The sequence below is a fragment of the Cucumis sativus genome, chromosome 3 (genome assembly GCF_000004075.3).
Source record: "Cucumis sativus cultivar 9930 chromosome 3, Cucumber_9930_V3, whole genome shotgun sequence".
Classification (NCBI taxonomy): Eukaryota; Viridiplantae; Streptophyta; class Magnoliopsida; order Cucurbitales; family Cucurbitaceae; genus Cucumis; species Cucumis sativus.
Window position 1 is genome coordinate 8,422,922 of NC_026657.2, and position 16,848 is coordinate 8,439,769.

General features: G+C 35.4%; 2 protein-coding genes and 1 pseudogene across 2 annotated transcripts; 1 reads left to right on the forward strand and 2 right to left on the reverse strand.

The window, feature by feature from the left end:
- Positions 1-2,978: 2,978 nt before the first annotated feature.
- LOC101222372 (eukaryotic translation initiation factor 4G) lies at positions 2,979-9,471 on the forward strand. The gene is made up of 9 exons (XM_011652537.2): positions 2,979-3,283; positions 3,381-3,569; positions 3,705-3,826; positions 4,043-4,222; positions 4,310-4,371; positions 4,504-4,557; positions 4,900-8,111; positions 8,420-8,614; positions 8,942-9,471. The coding sequence occupies exons 2-9, from the start codon at positions 3,433-3,435 to the stop codon at positions 9,264-9,266; spliced, it is 4,287 nt and encodes a 1,428-aa protein (XP_011650839.1). The 5' UTR covers positions 2,979-3,283; positions 3,381-3,432; the 3' UTR covers positions 9,267-9,471.
- A 533-nt stretch (positions 9,472-10,004) lies between these two features.
- On the reverse strand, positions 10,005-12,217 carry LOC101222611 (annotated as a pseudogene).
- A 147-nt stretch (positions 12,218-12,364) lies between these two features.
- On the reverse strand, positions 12,365-16,475 carry LOC101206826 (metacaspase-1). The gene is made up of 5 exons (XM_004133920.3): positions 15,650-16,475; positions 13,796-14,126; positions 13,141-13,261; positions 12,830-13,042; positions 12,365-12,659 (listed from the first exon to the last, which is right to left on the reverse strand). The coding sequence occupies exons 1-5, from the start codon at positions 16,026-16,028 to the stop codon at positions 12,600-12,602; spliced, it is 1,104 nt and encodes a 367-aa protein (XP_004133968.2). The 5' UTR covers positions 16,029-16,475; the 3' UTR covers positions 12,365-12,599.
- Positions 16,476-16,848: the final 373 nt, after the last annotated feature.

Here is a 16,848-nt window from a genome sequence, read left to right on the forward strand (position 1 = left end):
CTACGGTTGACTGTACTGTTGACTCGTTGTACGGAAGTCGTGTACGGGGTACACGACTTCCACCATACGCGGCAAAATGTGCCAGCTGTACGGGAGTCGTGTACCGGGTACACGACTCCAGTCAGAAAACGTGGGCCGAGTCCACGACTCCACTCGGATATCGTAAGCCCGATCCACGACACCATTTTTGATTTGTGGAAGTCGTGTACCCCGTACACGACTTCAGTAACCTATTTTTGAAAATACTTTCCCAACTACCCTATTTTTGTAAATACTTTTACAAAACACATTATTTTTTTAAAAAATCCGGTACCTTGTTTTGTAGAATAATCAATAAAATGTTGGTATTGATGTACTTCTTTAAACAAATCTATAAAACAAAAACAAACATTATATTTGTTTAAAATAGCTCTAATTTACCATGTAACTTAATTAATTTATATCGTAAAAAATATATATATGATTTAATGAAATGATCCATTTTTTTTCAATTGATTTGGGTGAAAATTTGGTTATGGAAGAAGTTAAATTGTTTTATAAGAAAATTTAAAGACTAAATTGTAAAAAAATTATTCAAATTTTAAAATAAAATTTAGTAACTAAATTATTATTTCTGTATCAAAATTAAAGTGTTTCTTAAAAAAATATATATATTTACATACCAGTAAAATATTTTGTTATAATGTAAAGGTTATATATATATATATTTTTACCATTTTTCTACTTTTTTTGTTATTATTATTATTATTAAAAAGCCCATTTTTTCTTTTTGGAAATTAGAAGAAGATTTTAAAGAAAATGAATAGCAGAGTTTGGCAGAGATTTTCTGACTGTGACTGTTGACAGCATATGATTGGTTGACTTTGACTATTAATTTTTTTTGTTGACTTTATGTCTTTTTCAAATTATTATTGCCTTTTACACGGTGGAAAATAACTTGGGATATATATTGTGATATATTATAAATATTGATATAATAATATAGACGACTGTTAGTGTTTAGTGGACATATAGCCACATGTCTTACTATCAACCATCTAATACTCGTGTCATGTGTTTATAAGACACTCATCTTTAGTGGTCGTGTAACTCATTTCATACTTGCCAAATTGCTTATAAATTGTGGCATTTGGTGAGTTTGTAAGCATGAACAATATTGATGAGAAGTATATGAAAGAGGGGAAGTATAATTTTTTTTATGAGATTTGCTAATTTTCTTAATTTTTATTTATTTATTTGTATTATATATTATATATTATTATTTTAATATTATATTTTTTTCGGTTTTCGTTTTTTGATTGTGGTCCGTTTTCACATTATAACAAATATATAAAACATTTTTAATAAAAAATTCAAACCTTACGTTACTCAATTTTAGATTTGAGATCAAATAAGTTTGAAAGAACTGTATTTTAAACTCATTTTCAATTTCAGAAAAAGAATAATTTTTTTTTAAGTCAATTCAAATGGATCCTTAATTCTAATCTATTTAGGTTTGAAAAGAAATCGATAAATTCTAAGTCTAATTCTTTAATTTTTCATAAGAATTAATTTACTTTTAGCTTTTTGTTGTGAATATTTTACATTGTTTTTCTTTTTAATATTTGTGTTGAAATCTTTTAAATTTGAATTCTCCTTCTATATTTTTTTTTTGTTTGTTTGTTTGATTTTTCTCTGTTCTTACCAATTTTTCTACCAAACTCTTCTAGGGACTTTTGCCTAACTATTCTTTACTAAATATTATATTCTTCTAAATATACCTTGAATCAAGTCTTATGTGGCAGGTGAAATCACTATACTAACTTGTCAAAATCAAAGAAGAATAATATATGTATACACACACAAACTCAACAATGTTTCTTTTCTTCTTATATGACTAATTAATTTTATTGATTTAATCCATTCAATTCGAGATTTCATACATTTAAATAGTTACGAGGTCACTCTTGAATTAGATATTTCATAAAGCACTCTTACATAGGAAAATGTAGGTTTAAATTATATAGAGCATGGTTCTTGAATGAGAAAATGAGCTAATTGACTAGGTTCACACGGAAATGTTCTTTTTCAAGTATTTAGAGATTTCTTTGTCGTTAACTGAAAGTGAGAATAAAAACACTCATAACAAGCCCTTCAAAACATGTCATTGTAAAATCGAAATACAATGTGTTAGGGATAAGTTTGTATCAATGAAATAAATTTAAAAGATTAAAAGGAAAAAGAAAACATGTTTGATTCTAACACGAGATATCTTATGCCAATGTAGGGGAATTAGGCCTTCCTCGACTTCAAAATCGACCTCAGTAGTAGACTAAGGCTAAGGAGCTCAACTATAGGTTATCATTTCCGTCACGAAAGAGAATATAAGAAAACTAAAACTAATATATACCTTCTACGAATGTAATGATTTCAATTATACTCTCAAACTCTTTAGCTTTTACATTCTTTCTCTACGACTTACGTACAAAGGTTTTGCACACCATATTTTAACATCAACGAAATGTACGGAAAATAAAATATAACATGTATTTTTAGTTATTTATAGAATTATAAAAACGTTCAACTTGTTAAAATAAACATAGTTCAACTAATATAATGTTTGCACTATCAATCTCCAAGTTTGTAACGTCATCATTATCGATAATTAGAATGCGATCCACGATAACGTCTTCTTATAGTCATGGTCTCATGCCATGCTTTAATATATATGTATATATATTTGGAAAAGTATATAATGTAAAATTACAACCATTTTTTTTAGTCAATTTGCAACTACAAAGATGAAATTATAATTATAATCATCATCTCCACATTTTCACATTAGTTGGAGAGAAAAATAAACTTACAAAGTTACAAAGATAAAATAAATAAAAGTTGTTTATTTATTTATTTTATAAATTCCTAATGTACATATATTTCATAATTCATGAAGCTATAAAATAACTTTTTGATAATCATATTTATAATTACATCTTAAATGTTTTGGTTATATTAATTACCACTAAACTAAATTAAGTTTTATTGGTAATTGATTTTCTCAAGTAAAATTAGAATTTAAGTATTAATATTGGGAAATTGAAAATCCGTTTGAAATGACGTGTAAAAGGGTGACCCCGCTTTGACCTTATTTCTGTTGCCGCCTTTCTCACTCTACCTTCCCGTCTCTCTCTAGAATCCTCCATATTGATTTTCTCCGATTTCTTTGCAATTCCATTGCTCTTCACATTCACTATCACTCTCCATTCCCAAAGATTCTTCGCTCTCTCTTCACCTCGCATTAATCGTATGTTTTCCGTTTATCTATTCATCATTCGATTCCTTGAATGGTTACATTGTTGTTATTCACGATTTTGTGTAACAATTGATTGTGTTTTGTGTAGGATTGATTTATATATAGAATTCTTGAAAATATACAGTGAGGGATTGGTATATATGTCTTTCAATCAATCAAGTCATTATAAGAAATCTAGACGATCGTCGAGCTTCAATCAACAGAAAACTTCTTGCGGACTTCATTCTATGCCGGCCGATTCTGGCAGGTATGCGCCGCCGAACGTCTCCAACCATAGGTAATGACATTGTTGTTACGAAGTATCTTTTGTATGAATTCTGTGGTTTTCTAGGGATTTTTTGGTTTCTTACATTGTTTTTAGTTCTGATTCTTTTTGTTTCTTTTTTTCTTTCCTTTTCGGACTTTGGTTTAGTGTTAAGCAGTCTAACGATGGGCAACAAGCGCGGAAAACTTGTGCTGGTGTATCCTCTGTAAGTTCTACCGTTACCTCCCCTGGAGGACAAAACGGTTCTTATGGACAGCCGCAACAGAATGGTATGGATTCATTCAGAAAAAAAAAAAAACATAAAGTTGACATTTCATATATCGTTTTCAAGGGGAGCTATTCAATTGCTTTATAAGTGAAATGTAATCTTTTGATCAGTCTTATGAGTTTATTATTGTTAAGGGCTTTTCTTTTGAATCTTCTTTCTGTACATTTTTTGTGTGTTGATTATGAAATACGAGTTTAATGCACTGCTCTGCTTGCAGGGTCAGCATCCAATCCAATAAAACTGTCAGGATCTGAAAACGGGGCTGTTTTTAAAATCGCAACTTCTCAGACGACCTCAAAGACTTTTGATGCATTTTCAGATTCCAAGAGCGGAATTGTTCAACATATTGCAACTTCTAAGCCTACCTCAAGACCTTCCGACACCATCTCCTTTAAAGGTAAGCTGAGTAAATTTATTTTGGTTAGTTCAATGGTAGTATTTTTGTTGGTTGGGATGCTAATCATGGTTATTTTTCATATTCTAGACTTGGGAGAACAGCATGTAACATTTCCACTTCAATTTGGATCCTTAAGTCCCGGTTTCCAGGTGTTCTACCCATTCTATGACTATTTAGTAACGTTGCCATGATATATATTACTAGTTTTTCAATTTAATTCCTGGTGGTTAATAAATTATATGATTATATCTTTTGTGAGGATTGACACTTTGGTATTTCAGATTCCTTGGACCAGCTCAGCTCCTTCAAATCTGCAAGAACCGATATTTAACCAGGTTAGAATGCGTCTTTTCAACAGATGCTACTGTCTTGATATATGGGTTACCAGTGGCCGAGAGCTCTGGCACTCATTAAATATTTTTTTTTGAGTGTTTGATTATGGCTTTCATAAATCTTGAGCATAGCAATTGTCTAAATCTGTTGGCATGTATGTCCCATGGTCATTTCTACTTCTTTCGGATGGTATTTCAGTATGCATGGCCTAAGCTTGAGATTTTAACGTTTCTGCTCATGCTCAGTTGACATGATTTATTCACTGCTAATTATGGTTCCTGTTTCTTTTTCTTGGCAACTTGATTGGTTTATCTTTATTCTTATCAGCTGTTCTTACCTGCTAGGCACCACGCCACTTGTTTAAATCTGCACCTTCGGGGTCAGTGCTGCCAGTACCCAAACAACAAATAGCAAGAAATGATTCCAGTGTCTGTGATCAACCAAATATTGGAACGTCCAATCCAGAGCCAGAGACCAAAACAGAGATAGAAGTCTTGTCAAGAGCACCCTTAAACCAGATTCGTAAGCCTTCCCATGAATCATCCGTTAGTCACAGAGCTTCTGTTTCCCTCCCTGATAACAAGAGTATGAATGTTGTGCATCATATTGCCGATATCCCTAATGTGAAAGAAGTCCAAGTTCAAGATGAGAACTCTACTTCCTCAGCAGCAAAGCATGTGGCAATGCAGTCTCTTCCTGGGTCTTTGACGCAGGCCATCTACTCATGTCCTAAAGAAAGCCTGTCTAGGACCAACAAAATTAAGGCCGATAATAAAGTAACAGGCAAGAAAGGACTGGTTCAACATCTGCATCAGTCTGAGGTCTCAAATCCCATTTGTTATTCTAAGCTGGAATCCTCTTTGCAATGCGAGCAATCAAAGCATGAGCTTGTTGGAACAACAAAAGCAGTACCGAGAAGATTGTCTGGTTCTCAAGATGACATAGAACAAAGCAAACCTCCATCTTGTATGAAGCCAACGGCAATTAATAATGGCAATTCAAAGTCAAAAACACTGGAATGTGATGGACATGAACCTATAATTTCACATGCAGAAGTTGGCAGTACAAACGACAATAATGTTCTTTCTAATTTCATAACTAATGGATGGAAGACTTCGCCTATTATTGAATCTTGTCAAAGTGATACTAACACTAACTATGATACTGTAGTGTGCCGAACTGATCTGCAATCTGCTTTTGATGATACATCCGAGCTCTCAGAGATGAAGCAGGAAGGAGATAGAATGGATCACCCGGGTGCTCAATGTGACCCTAATTTTAGACCCTTTATTGAGGATAAGCCTGTTATGGACACAAATAAGAAGAATAAGTTGAAGAAGAAGAAGAGAAGGGAACTCCTTCGGAAGGCAGATGCCGCGGAGACTACTTCCGACCTTTATATGGCATATAAAGAACCTGACGAGAAGAAAGAGACTGTTATCTCTGCAGAAAGCTCCAGTGGGACCATAAATATGAAACATGAGTCTGCTGGTTCTGTCAAGGAAGATGCTGACTTGATCAAGAAGGATGTTCAGAATAAACTTGCTCCAGATGATTGGGAAGATGCAGTTGATATTTCTATTGATACATTGAAATACGAGGGTGGTTTTGAGGACAAGGCCAACGGAAAAGTAGCACTGCATATCGAGGATGAGAGTGGAGATCTGCTCAAAAAGTACTCCAGAGATTTCCTCCTGAAATTTGCCGAGCATTTCATGGACCTTCCCGATGGGTTTGAAGTTACTCCCAGCATAAAGGGTTTATTGAGTATTAACCATGACTTGGGTTTTGTTAATGTTAATTCACTTGCTAACCTTGGAAAAAAGGATATGCCAAGTAGAGGATCTCGACTAGATCATCGTGCTATTGCTGTTGATGACAGACAACTTGATTCAGGGCGGCATTCACACTTGGATAGCAGTCGACCTCCCCTAGGTGCTACCAATAGTGCTGTAAAGTCCCCATGGGCACACATTGGTTCTCAGGGAAAGATCCAAAGAAATGGCTCCAATTCTGATAGGTGGCAAAGAGATGCTAGTTTTCAGCTGAAAGGTATTATTGCTTCTCCAACTCCATCGCAGGCGATGCACAGAGCCGAGAAGAAATATGAAGTGGGCAAACTGGCTGACAAGGAAGAGACCAAACAAAGGCAGTTGAAGGCTATACTAAACAAGCTAACTCCGCAAAATTTTGAAAAACTCTTTGAACAAGTGAAAGCAGTTAATATTGATAATTCGAAGACACTAAGTGGTGTCATCTCTCAGATCTTTGACAAAGCTCTGATGGAGCCCACTTTCTGTGAAATGTATGCCAAATTTTGTCTCCATCTGGCTGGTGAGTTACCTGATTTTAGCGATGATAATCAGAAGATTACTTTTAAAAGGTTGCTTTTAAACAAGTGCCAAGAGGAATTTGAGAAAGAGCAGGAAGAAAATGATGAAGTCAATAAGGTCGGTGAGATGGAACAGTCTGCAGAGGAACGAGAAGTAAATAGAACAAAGGCGCGCAGAAGAATGCTTGGCAACATCAGATTAATTGGCGAGCTTTACAAGAAAAAGATGATAACAGAGAAAATTATGCATGTATGCATCAAGAAATTGTTGGGTCAATATCAAAATCCGGATGAGGAAGATATTGAAGCATTGTGCAAATTGATGAGCACCATAGGAGAGATGATAGACCACCCCAAAGCTAAGGAGCATATGAATGCATATTTTGAGATGATGACTACATTATCTAATAACATGAAGCTGTCATCTAGGGTTAGATTCATGTTAAAGGATGCAATTGATTTGAGAAAGAATAAATGGCAACAGAGGAGAAAAGTTGAAGGACCTAAAAAAATTGATGAAGTCCACAGGGATGCTGCGCAAGAACGTCAAGCACAAACCAGTAGATTAAGCCGTGGTCCTGAAATGAGTGCAACATTGAGGAGGGGATCATCAATGGATTTTGGTTTAAGAGCGCCTGCACTGTTGCCTTCTCCCAATGCCCAGGTTGGTGGTTTTCACGGTTTCTCAACCCAGAATTATGGTTCAAGCAGTCAAGACTCTCGTTTTGAAGATAAGCTGCAGTCTTCTGAGGCCAAGGCATTCCCAACTCCATTGCCCCAAAGACCTATCAGTGATGATGCTATCACTTTGGGTCCCCAGGGTAGTTTAGCTAGAGGAATGTCCATTAGAGGGTCACGATCTGTTTCATCCAATTCATTAGCAAATTTGTCCTCGCCGAATGGTAACAACTCTCAAAGAATGGTACCTGTTTCAAGTCCCCATGGCTTAGCATCAGAGCATGCAACTTCCAACTTCAGAGGGTACATCCCCTCAAGAAGATTTTCAATGGGAATTCTAGCAAAATCCCTCGATCAGGTGATTAATGCTCAGGAACCTGGTAGTAGTAATGGATCTAGGCAATTGGGAAGCATTGATAGCGGTCTGGGAAGGTCTCAGCCGACCAAATGTGAACAACCAGCTTTAACTGCGAATGGTCATTCTGAAGCTACGTCCAAAGAACATCTACAAGATAAATCCATAGCAGCGATTAGGGAATATTACAGGTATTATCTCATTCTTTATTCCTTTTTCTATCCCATATTGTTTCAAGTTCTTGATCCAATTGGCATGGATAAAGTTAGTGTTGTGAGCTAATCTGCAAATTAGAAACACATGAATTGGAATATATCGTTTATGATTTTGTGCTATAGTGGATTTTGTATGTATATATATCGTTCACGATCTCTCCACATTTTTAAGTATGTGGAGGTCTCACCAGTTAATAAGTTAAGCAATTTCAAATATATGTACTATTGTTACTTGATCTTTTCTGGTTGTTCGTTTTAAAAAGTAAAATCAATTTTGGTTCCAGTGCTAGAGACGAGAAGGAAGTTGCACTGTGCATCAAGGACTTGAATTCGCCTGAATTCCATTCATCCATGATTTCTCTTTGGGTCACAGACTCCTTTGAGAGACAAAACACAGAAAGAGGTCTTTTAGCTAAACTTCTTGTTAGCCTCACCAAATCAAAGGATGGTACAATCACTCAACTCCAACTTCTCAAAGGGTAAGTGATGAGGAGAATAAATTACATAATTAGTATATATTTGAGCTAATATTCGGTTAGTTTTAAATTTTGATTGATTAATTAGTTAATTCTCTTATTTTCTTATCATGCTACAAACAGTAACTTTAGTATTGTTATAGGAACCTTTTGAATATAAACCTTTATTCCTTAAGGAGGATTCCCTTCCCTCAATCCAAGAAATGAATTTATTTGGTTTGATCGTGAACCTGACCCAATATCTTTTCCCCATCGAAAATTGGAGCTTTGCTCCCCTATACCTGAAAGTACTAGTGCTTTCTAAGAATTCTCTTTTTTTTTTCCTTCCAGAATCCAGTCCGTTCTTGCCACTCTGGATGATGCGGTGAATGATGCTCCGAAAGCTCCAGAATTTATGGGGCGATTACTCGCAAACTTAGTGGTGGAAAACTTGATTACATTGAAAGAAATTGGCAAGTTCATACGTGAAGGTGGAAAGGAGCCTGGAAATCTTGTACAAGTTGGGATTGCAGCTGATGTTCTTGGCAACTTGCTGGAGGCAGTTCAATTGGAGAAAGGTCAGATTTTCTTGAACAAAATTCTTAAAAGTTCTTCTGATCTGCAACTGGCGACATTTTGTCCTATCAAATCAACAAAGTTAGAGAAATTTATTTAGTTGGTATAGGAACTTTTTGTTAAATCAGGATAGAAGGAATTCATTAATTTGTGATTTTAGGTCAGTTTTTTTTTTTTTTTTTCCTTTACAAAAAGGTGTGATTTTAGGTTTAGTTACTTTGGCCCATATAGTTTGTAAGTTGATGGGGAGCTTTGACACTCATCCTCACTTTTTACACAGAAATAAAAAGGAAATATATGGATAAGTTTCATATTGCCTTTTTTTTTTTCCTTTTCCTCAAAATCAATTTATTTGATAACTTCTCTAAATACTATTTGATTTATTTTCCTTGTTATTTATCATTCATTTAAGGTTAAAACCCAAAGTAAAATGATTTGCCATTTTACTTATCTTCTCTCTTCCATCTCTAGGCTTCTTTATTATTCTGACCTTATAAACTTTGTTGTACTTTAAGTTTATTATTAATATAAAAGCCTTAAGAGGGTAAATAGTTTTTTTTTTTCCTTCTAATTTTTTAAAAATTAGTTTTTGAAATTAAACTGAAAATTAGAATGGTGAACTATAGCAAAGAAGGGATACAAAGAAGATTTTGAAAAAATAGATTTAGGTGCAATTGATTTTTAAACAATCAAATTTATGTTTCTCATGATTATGATTGATATCATAATTATCAATTTTACACTTCTATAATCAATTTACATCACCAAAACATAAACCCTAACCTCTCTTTTTTCTTTTTGAGACATGTGGTGTTCAATTTACAAAATCTCTTTAATATATAGGGAAGATGTTTTGTTAATAAATAATATTCAGTGGGGTTGGGAATTTTGAACCCAAAATCACATATGGCTTATATACTGCCAAAATCTTTTTAATATATGACTTATTTCCATGACATACAATATATAGTTCTACATATTAAAAAAGGGTGGTGTAATTTTCAATAATTTCAAATCACTCCCAAATAAGCAGAAATCATAGTGAGAAGGGTTTTGTATAAACATCGAATGGCTGACACGCTGTTAACTGTGGCTCCTGCAACAACACCAAAAGATTAGAATGCACCTTGAGGAAGAGGTCTAACAATTGTCGCATTAATTTCATCATCAACGATCATTCCAAGTTTCAAAGTCCAGAGGGCAAAGGGTTTCATCATATCCATCTACTTCATCACCATCATAGTTCCTTTGGCGAGAACCGTGGCCGGAAAAATGGAATACCAAGGAGTCACCTGGTTGACAGCCTTGTACTAGCCAAAACAATGCCATTCTAATGTTGTGCTTGTTGGGAATTCTGTATGGATCAGTTTCTTCTTCTGCATTTCATTTTCCAAAATGACAAAAAGTAAAAACAAGTGGTGAGACAAAAGATACAGAAATAAATCAATAATACTTATAGCTTATAGAGCCACATTATCCCGAGCACAGAAGTTTAGGAAGTCTAAGGAAACAAGAGATGTGCAGACATGGGTTCAGAGTAAGGGAACAAGACCAAGCGAATGTTTACAAAAGAGCCAAGAAATAAATGTCCATAGAAAAATAAAGAATCTACCAGACATTGACATAAAATCTTACATCCTTTGAAGATTTTGTTGTTTCCCCACAAAACAGAACACGCCCCAGCCTCCCCTAGAGTCGGTAAGTAGTTGAGTGATGGCCTCAAAGCGTACAATTTTACAATTTTCTTGTTACACATTGATAGTTCTGAAAAGGTACCCACGATATATCCTCCTAAAAAGCCTAAAATTACCATTTCAGTTTCTACCAACTAATCGTCTGTCCGTCCAATATGTTTGCATAATGACCCATGCAAGGCTTAGAGGTTAGAAATTATACCCAACACTCAACAACATATCCTCATAGGTCCATACAATCTGGATCTGTTAATCCTGTTGGCTGTTCAAGTAAGGTTGTATATCCTTAGAGATCCTAACCCACACGTGAAGTTTCCAATACTTCCAAATATAATGACAAAGAAAAGTGGCCATTCAAACATTTCCTATAAGAATGATCCCATCAGAAGTACCAACAAGCAGAAGAGAGTTGTGATTTCCACGACAATTAGAGAGTTAGGATTAAAAAGCAAACGGCAATACAGAGTAAATCACACGATGAACAATAGAGATAGAAACAGAGTTGAGCAAAAATACCTGTAAGCATGAGGATAGAGTCTTTTGGAAAATGAAATTTATTGACCAAAAGATAACGCATCGACTTAGCATCGTTAAGGCAGCCCCTGAGTTGATGTATCGAGTACCTATAAGAAACCCCACAGATCACAGCCCTTTTACGGCCATGCGGGTGAGCTGGAGCTCCTGGTGGCGCAAGGTGTAGTAGGGCGATGGAACCGGAGGCAGGGCCGCTTGAGAATGCGACGGCAGAGGGACGGCACGTGGGTTCCTAACCTGTGTCACAGCCTTACATATAGCACACCGAATCGTCGGAGCTCCCGGCTGGAGCTGGAGAGGAGTCCGGCAGCCGGAGCAGTTCACTAACATCGGCATTGGATGCGAATAGTACTCGTCGAATTCCAATACCGATTAACCACCAAATTAAAAATTTAGGGAGCAGAATTGTACCAATAATTTCAAAACCGGATCTTCAAACAAAGATCGATTGAAGGAAGAAGAAACCTCAGGTAATTGGATGTGTAACAAAAATTCGTCGAATGATTAAAACCTTATTCGTCAAATAGCCTTTAATGCAGCTTCCATAACAATTTCAAATTGAAAATTTCTTCTGATTTCAGCTTCTATTTCTTAGTCACGAAGCTTTTTCTCCAGTAGTAATATAAGAATTTGTGGCTGATTCCAGAGGGAAAAACAAATTGGGTGGGAAAAATCTAGAGAGAGGTTTCAAGATTCAAAGAAAAACTCAAAATTCATATAAACAAGTGATGAAGTGGGAAATCGTTTTCTCGGAATTTTGCATTTTGAATGGGAAACACGAATCAATGCTAAGCTTTTGTTTTTATTTTTAAACTTAAAGGATTGGGATCGAATTTTATGGGGAAAAAAAGATTTTGAAAATATTTAAATAGAAAATGTGGTTTCGTTGGATTGGATTGTTTGACAACATTTCAAAAAGAATCGTTTTAAATTATTTATTCATACCTTATCTGGAATTATATACTACAAATTGAACAATAACTAATGGAATAGAATCTTTGAACATGTAGTAGTAGTACTATAATATCATCAATCCATATACACTACATTCTGCATTTTCAAATTGCCTTAATTTCCCCCCTTACAATATATCATTTGAACTAAGTAATTTCAATCAAATATAGAAATAGGCCAATAAAGGCATAACCTTACTCTATGTCTTCAACCATCACCTCTCTTCTATAGATCGATCAAGAAAAAGGAAATCACAGTGAGAAGGGTTTTGTATAAACATCGAATGGCTGACACGCTGTTAATTGTGGCTCCTGCAAGAACACCAAAAGATTAGAATGCTTTGACAGGAATTAAATTTTGAACTAAAATTCTTAGCATCAATATATTAGTATGGTGTTTGGTAGATTGCATGCATTTATACAGCCTCAACTAAAATGGAACTCTTGAATAACCAAATGATCTACCACAGAAAGTTAAGCACCTGTCTCAGCCCACCGAGCGCGCTCCCTCCGCTCAAAAGCATGGTGACTAAAGATGTCATAGCACCACCACCAATGTCACCACTACCACCGGCATTTCTTATAGCATTTCGCATCGAGTTCAGTATGCTTCCGTATGTAGTTCCATGTCCCCGCTCAATTGCTTGGATAAAGCAGAAAGTCATGGCACCTGTTGATGTTATCTTTGATAGAGCCTGTTTGCGTTCAAGTAATTAGCTCATCAGCATCATCGTATTTCTTTTCTAAAATGAACTCTAAAGAGATGAAATGGATTGTGGATTATGGAACTTACAGATGTATCAGCAGAGGTTTCGTTATCATCACAGCCACTGAAAGAAATAGCTTCTCCACCACTAGTTCCTTTCCATACTCCAGATCGAGGGCGGTGGTCCTCCCACATGTATTGTCCACTCCTACAACCAAGGGGAAAATCGAAAAACTAACAGTTGAATCAAAGAGGCATCAACAGTTAAAAGTGAAACAATTAAAATACCATTTTGGTCTAGGTACAGTGGAATTTGTTCAATTTTAGTCCTCGTACTGTCACTAAATTTAGTCCTTCAAAGTTCACTTTTATTGAAAATGGTTCAATAATGATAGTCATTTTCATGCATGAAAGTATAGTGTGTGACATGTTTCCAAAATTAGTAAAATGCTACTTAAATAAAAAATGGTTTAGAGAAAATCGATGATAAACTAGTAGTAGGGACTAAATTTAAGAATCATTAAAAGTACAAGAACTAAATTTGCAAATTTAAGAATACAGGAAGTAAAATTGAGAAAAAAAAACCTCAAAGCAGAAGGACCAAAATGACATTTTAACCTTTTCTTTTATATCACCACTAAATCTTTTGTAAAGTTACTTATAACCATCAACTTTGGTGCAAGCAACATCGATGTCACATGTTATGTCTTGCTGAACATAAGAATATTTATAAGATACCAACCTGCCCATTCTGCATAGAAATGGCAAATCTAATACGGTGCCACTATGGCACGCATCTATGAATGCATGAAGCTTTACACCTTGAGGAAGAGGCCTAACAATTGCCGCATTAATTTCATCATCAACGATCATTCCCTGAGTTTCAAAGTCCAGAGGGCAAAGGGTTTCATCATATCCATCTACTTCATCACCATTATAGTTCCTTTGGTGAGAACCGTGGCCAGAATAATGGAATACCAAGGAGTCACCTGGTTGACAACCTTGTACTAGCCAAAACAACGCCATTCTAATGTTGTTCTTGTAGGGAATTCTGTATGGATCAGTTTCTTCTTCTGCATTTCATTTTCCAAAATGACAATAAGTAAAAACAAGTGGTGAGACAAGAAGATACAGAAATAAATCAACAATAAATTTGGAAGTAATTGATAATTGAGAGGCTGAGATGATGACTTATAGAGCCACATTATCCCGAGCACAAAAGTTTAGGAAGTTTGCAAGAAAACAAGAGATGTGCAGACATGGGTTCAGAGTTCGAGTTCATTAAAAGAGATCCCTCCCATAAGAATTGGAAATCAGCCTAAATGAACTCAAAGACACAATTATACAACCTACAGAAGTAGAACAGAACTTGTTCAAGTAAGGTTGTAGCCTAAATATTATTTGAAATCGAGCAATCAAGGTCTCCTATTTGGAGCTAAGTTGTTATCTTTTGATACCTGTTCAAATGGTGTGAAACATATATTTATACAGTTTCTTGGTGAGTATAAACTATCAATCTAACTACCCTAATTCCTTTTGTAATTACAGCTCTTCTCATTGCAAGTCAACAGAAGGCCTTCATTTGTGGCCCTTTCTTTGGATTTTTCTAATATACTCATCATTTCCTATCCTTCAAAAAAAAAAATATATATATATATATATAGATAGATATATATAAAAGCATGTTATGACCTTTGATATTTTTCCAAAGTACTCTGGTCATGAGTGGATCTACGATGAGCTCTAAAAGGTTCTTTAGCTCAAGGTGCTAAATTGGCCAAGTCAAGAGGGAGGAGGATCTTGTTCCTCTTGATAAAAAGAATTTGACACTCATTTAGAGAAAAGAAATTGAAGAATACATGGGCATTAATTTTTTCTAAAAGGGCCAAACTAAAAGAAGGGAATTCAGTCAAGAGAAAAAGACCAAGGGAATATTTAGCGAAGAAATAGAGGTCCATAGAAAAATAGAGAATCTACCAGACGTGGACATAAAATCTTACACCCTTTGAAGATTTTGTTGTTCCCCTTCCCCAAAGCTGCCACAAAACAGAACACACCCCAGCCTCCCCTAGAGTCGGTAAGTAGTTGAGAGTGATGGCCTCAAAGCGTACAATTTTACAATTTTCTTGTTACATATCAATAGTTCTGAAACTGTACCCACGATCTACCAACTAATCCTAAAAAGCATAAAATTATCATTTCATTTTCTACCAACTAATCGTCTGTGCGTCTAATATGTTTGCACAATGACCCATGAAAGGCTTAGAGGTTAGAAATTATATCCAACACGCAACAACATATCCTCATAAGTCCATACAATCTGGACTTGTTAATCCTGTTGGCTGTTCAAGTAAGGTTATAACTTGTACATCCTTAGAGATCACAAACGAAGGCTCTGATACTTTAAATATAATGACAAAGAAAAGTGGCCATTTCAAATATTTCCTATAAGAATGAACCCATCGGAAGTACCAACAAGCAGAAGAGAGTTGTGATTTCCACGACGATTAGAGAGTTAGAATCAAAAAGCAAAAAGCAATACAGAGTAAATCTCACGATGAACAACAGAGGTAGAGACAGAGTTGAGCAGAAGTACCTGTAAGCATGAGGATAGAGTCTTCTGGAAAACGGAATTTATTGATCAAAAGATAACGCATACACTTAGCATCGTTAAGGCAGCCCTTGAGTTCATGTCTCGAGTACCTGTAAGAAACCCCACAGATCACAGCCCTTTTACGGCCATGCGGGTGAGCTGGAGCTCCTGGTGGCGCATGGTTGTAGGGCGATGGAGCCGGAGCCGGAGCCGGCGAGGCCGCTTGAGAAGGCGACGGCGGAGGGACGGCACGTGGGTCCATAACCTGTGTCACAGCCTTACATATAGCGCACCGAATCGACGGAGCTCCCGGCGGTAGCTGGAGAGGAGTCCGGCAGCCGGAGCAGTTCACCAACATCGGCGGTGGATGCGAATAGTACATCGTCGAATTCCAATACCGATTAACCACCAAATTAAAAATTTAGGGAACAGAATTATACCAATAATTTCGGAACCGGATCTTCAAACAAAGATCGATTAGAGGAAGAAGAAACCTCAGGTAATTGGATGCGTGAGACGAAAATTCGTCGAATGATAAATCTTATTCGTCAAACAGCCTTTAATGCAGCTACGATAACGATTTCAAAATTGAAAAAATTCTTCTGATTCAGCTTCGATTTCTTCGTCACGAAGCTTTTTCTCCAGTCGTAATATAAGAATTTGTGGCTGATTCCAGAGGGAGAAACAAATTGGGAGGGAAAAATCTGGAGAGCGGTTTCAAGATTCAAAGAGAAACTCAAAATTCATACAAACGAGTGATGAAATGGGAAATCGTTTTCTCGGAATTTTTCATTTTGAATAGGAAACCCGAATGAGTTTTTATTTTTTAATTTAAAGGATTGGGATCGAATTTTATGGGAAAAAAGATTTCAAAAATATTTTTTTAAAAATAGTTTGTTTTGTTTGATTTGATTGTTTGACAATATTTCAAAAAGAATCGTTTTAAATTATTTACTTATACCTTATAGGGATTCGAATTTTCAATTTTATATTTTTCTACAACACTTTTTCTTAAAAAAAAAATGTTATTAAAAGAAAGAGTTGTGTTACATACAAAATTGCAAATTAAGGTGCCATTAGATTTAAAATTCCTTCTAATTTTGATACATATATTAGTTTATTGACATAAAACTTAATTCCAAGAATTTAGTTTTTTAATTTGATAAAACCTTAAGAATTTTATCAAATCATACAAAAAAAAA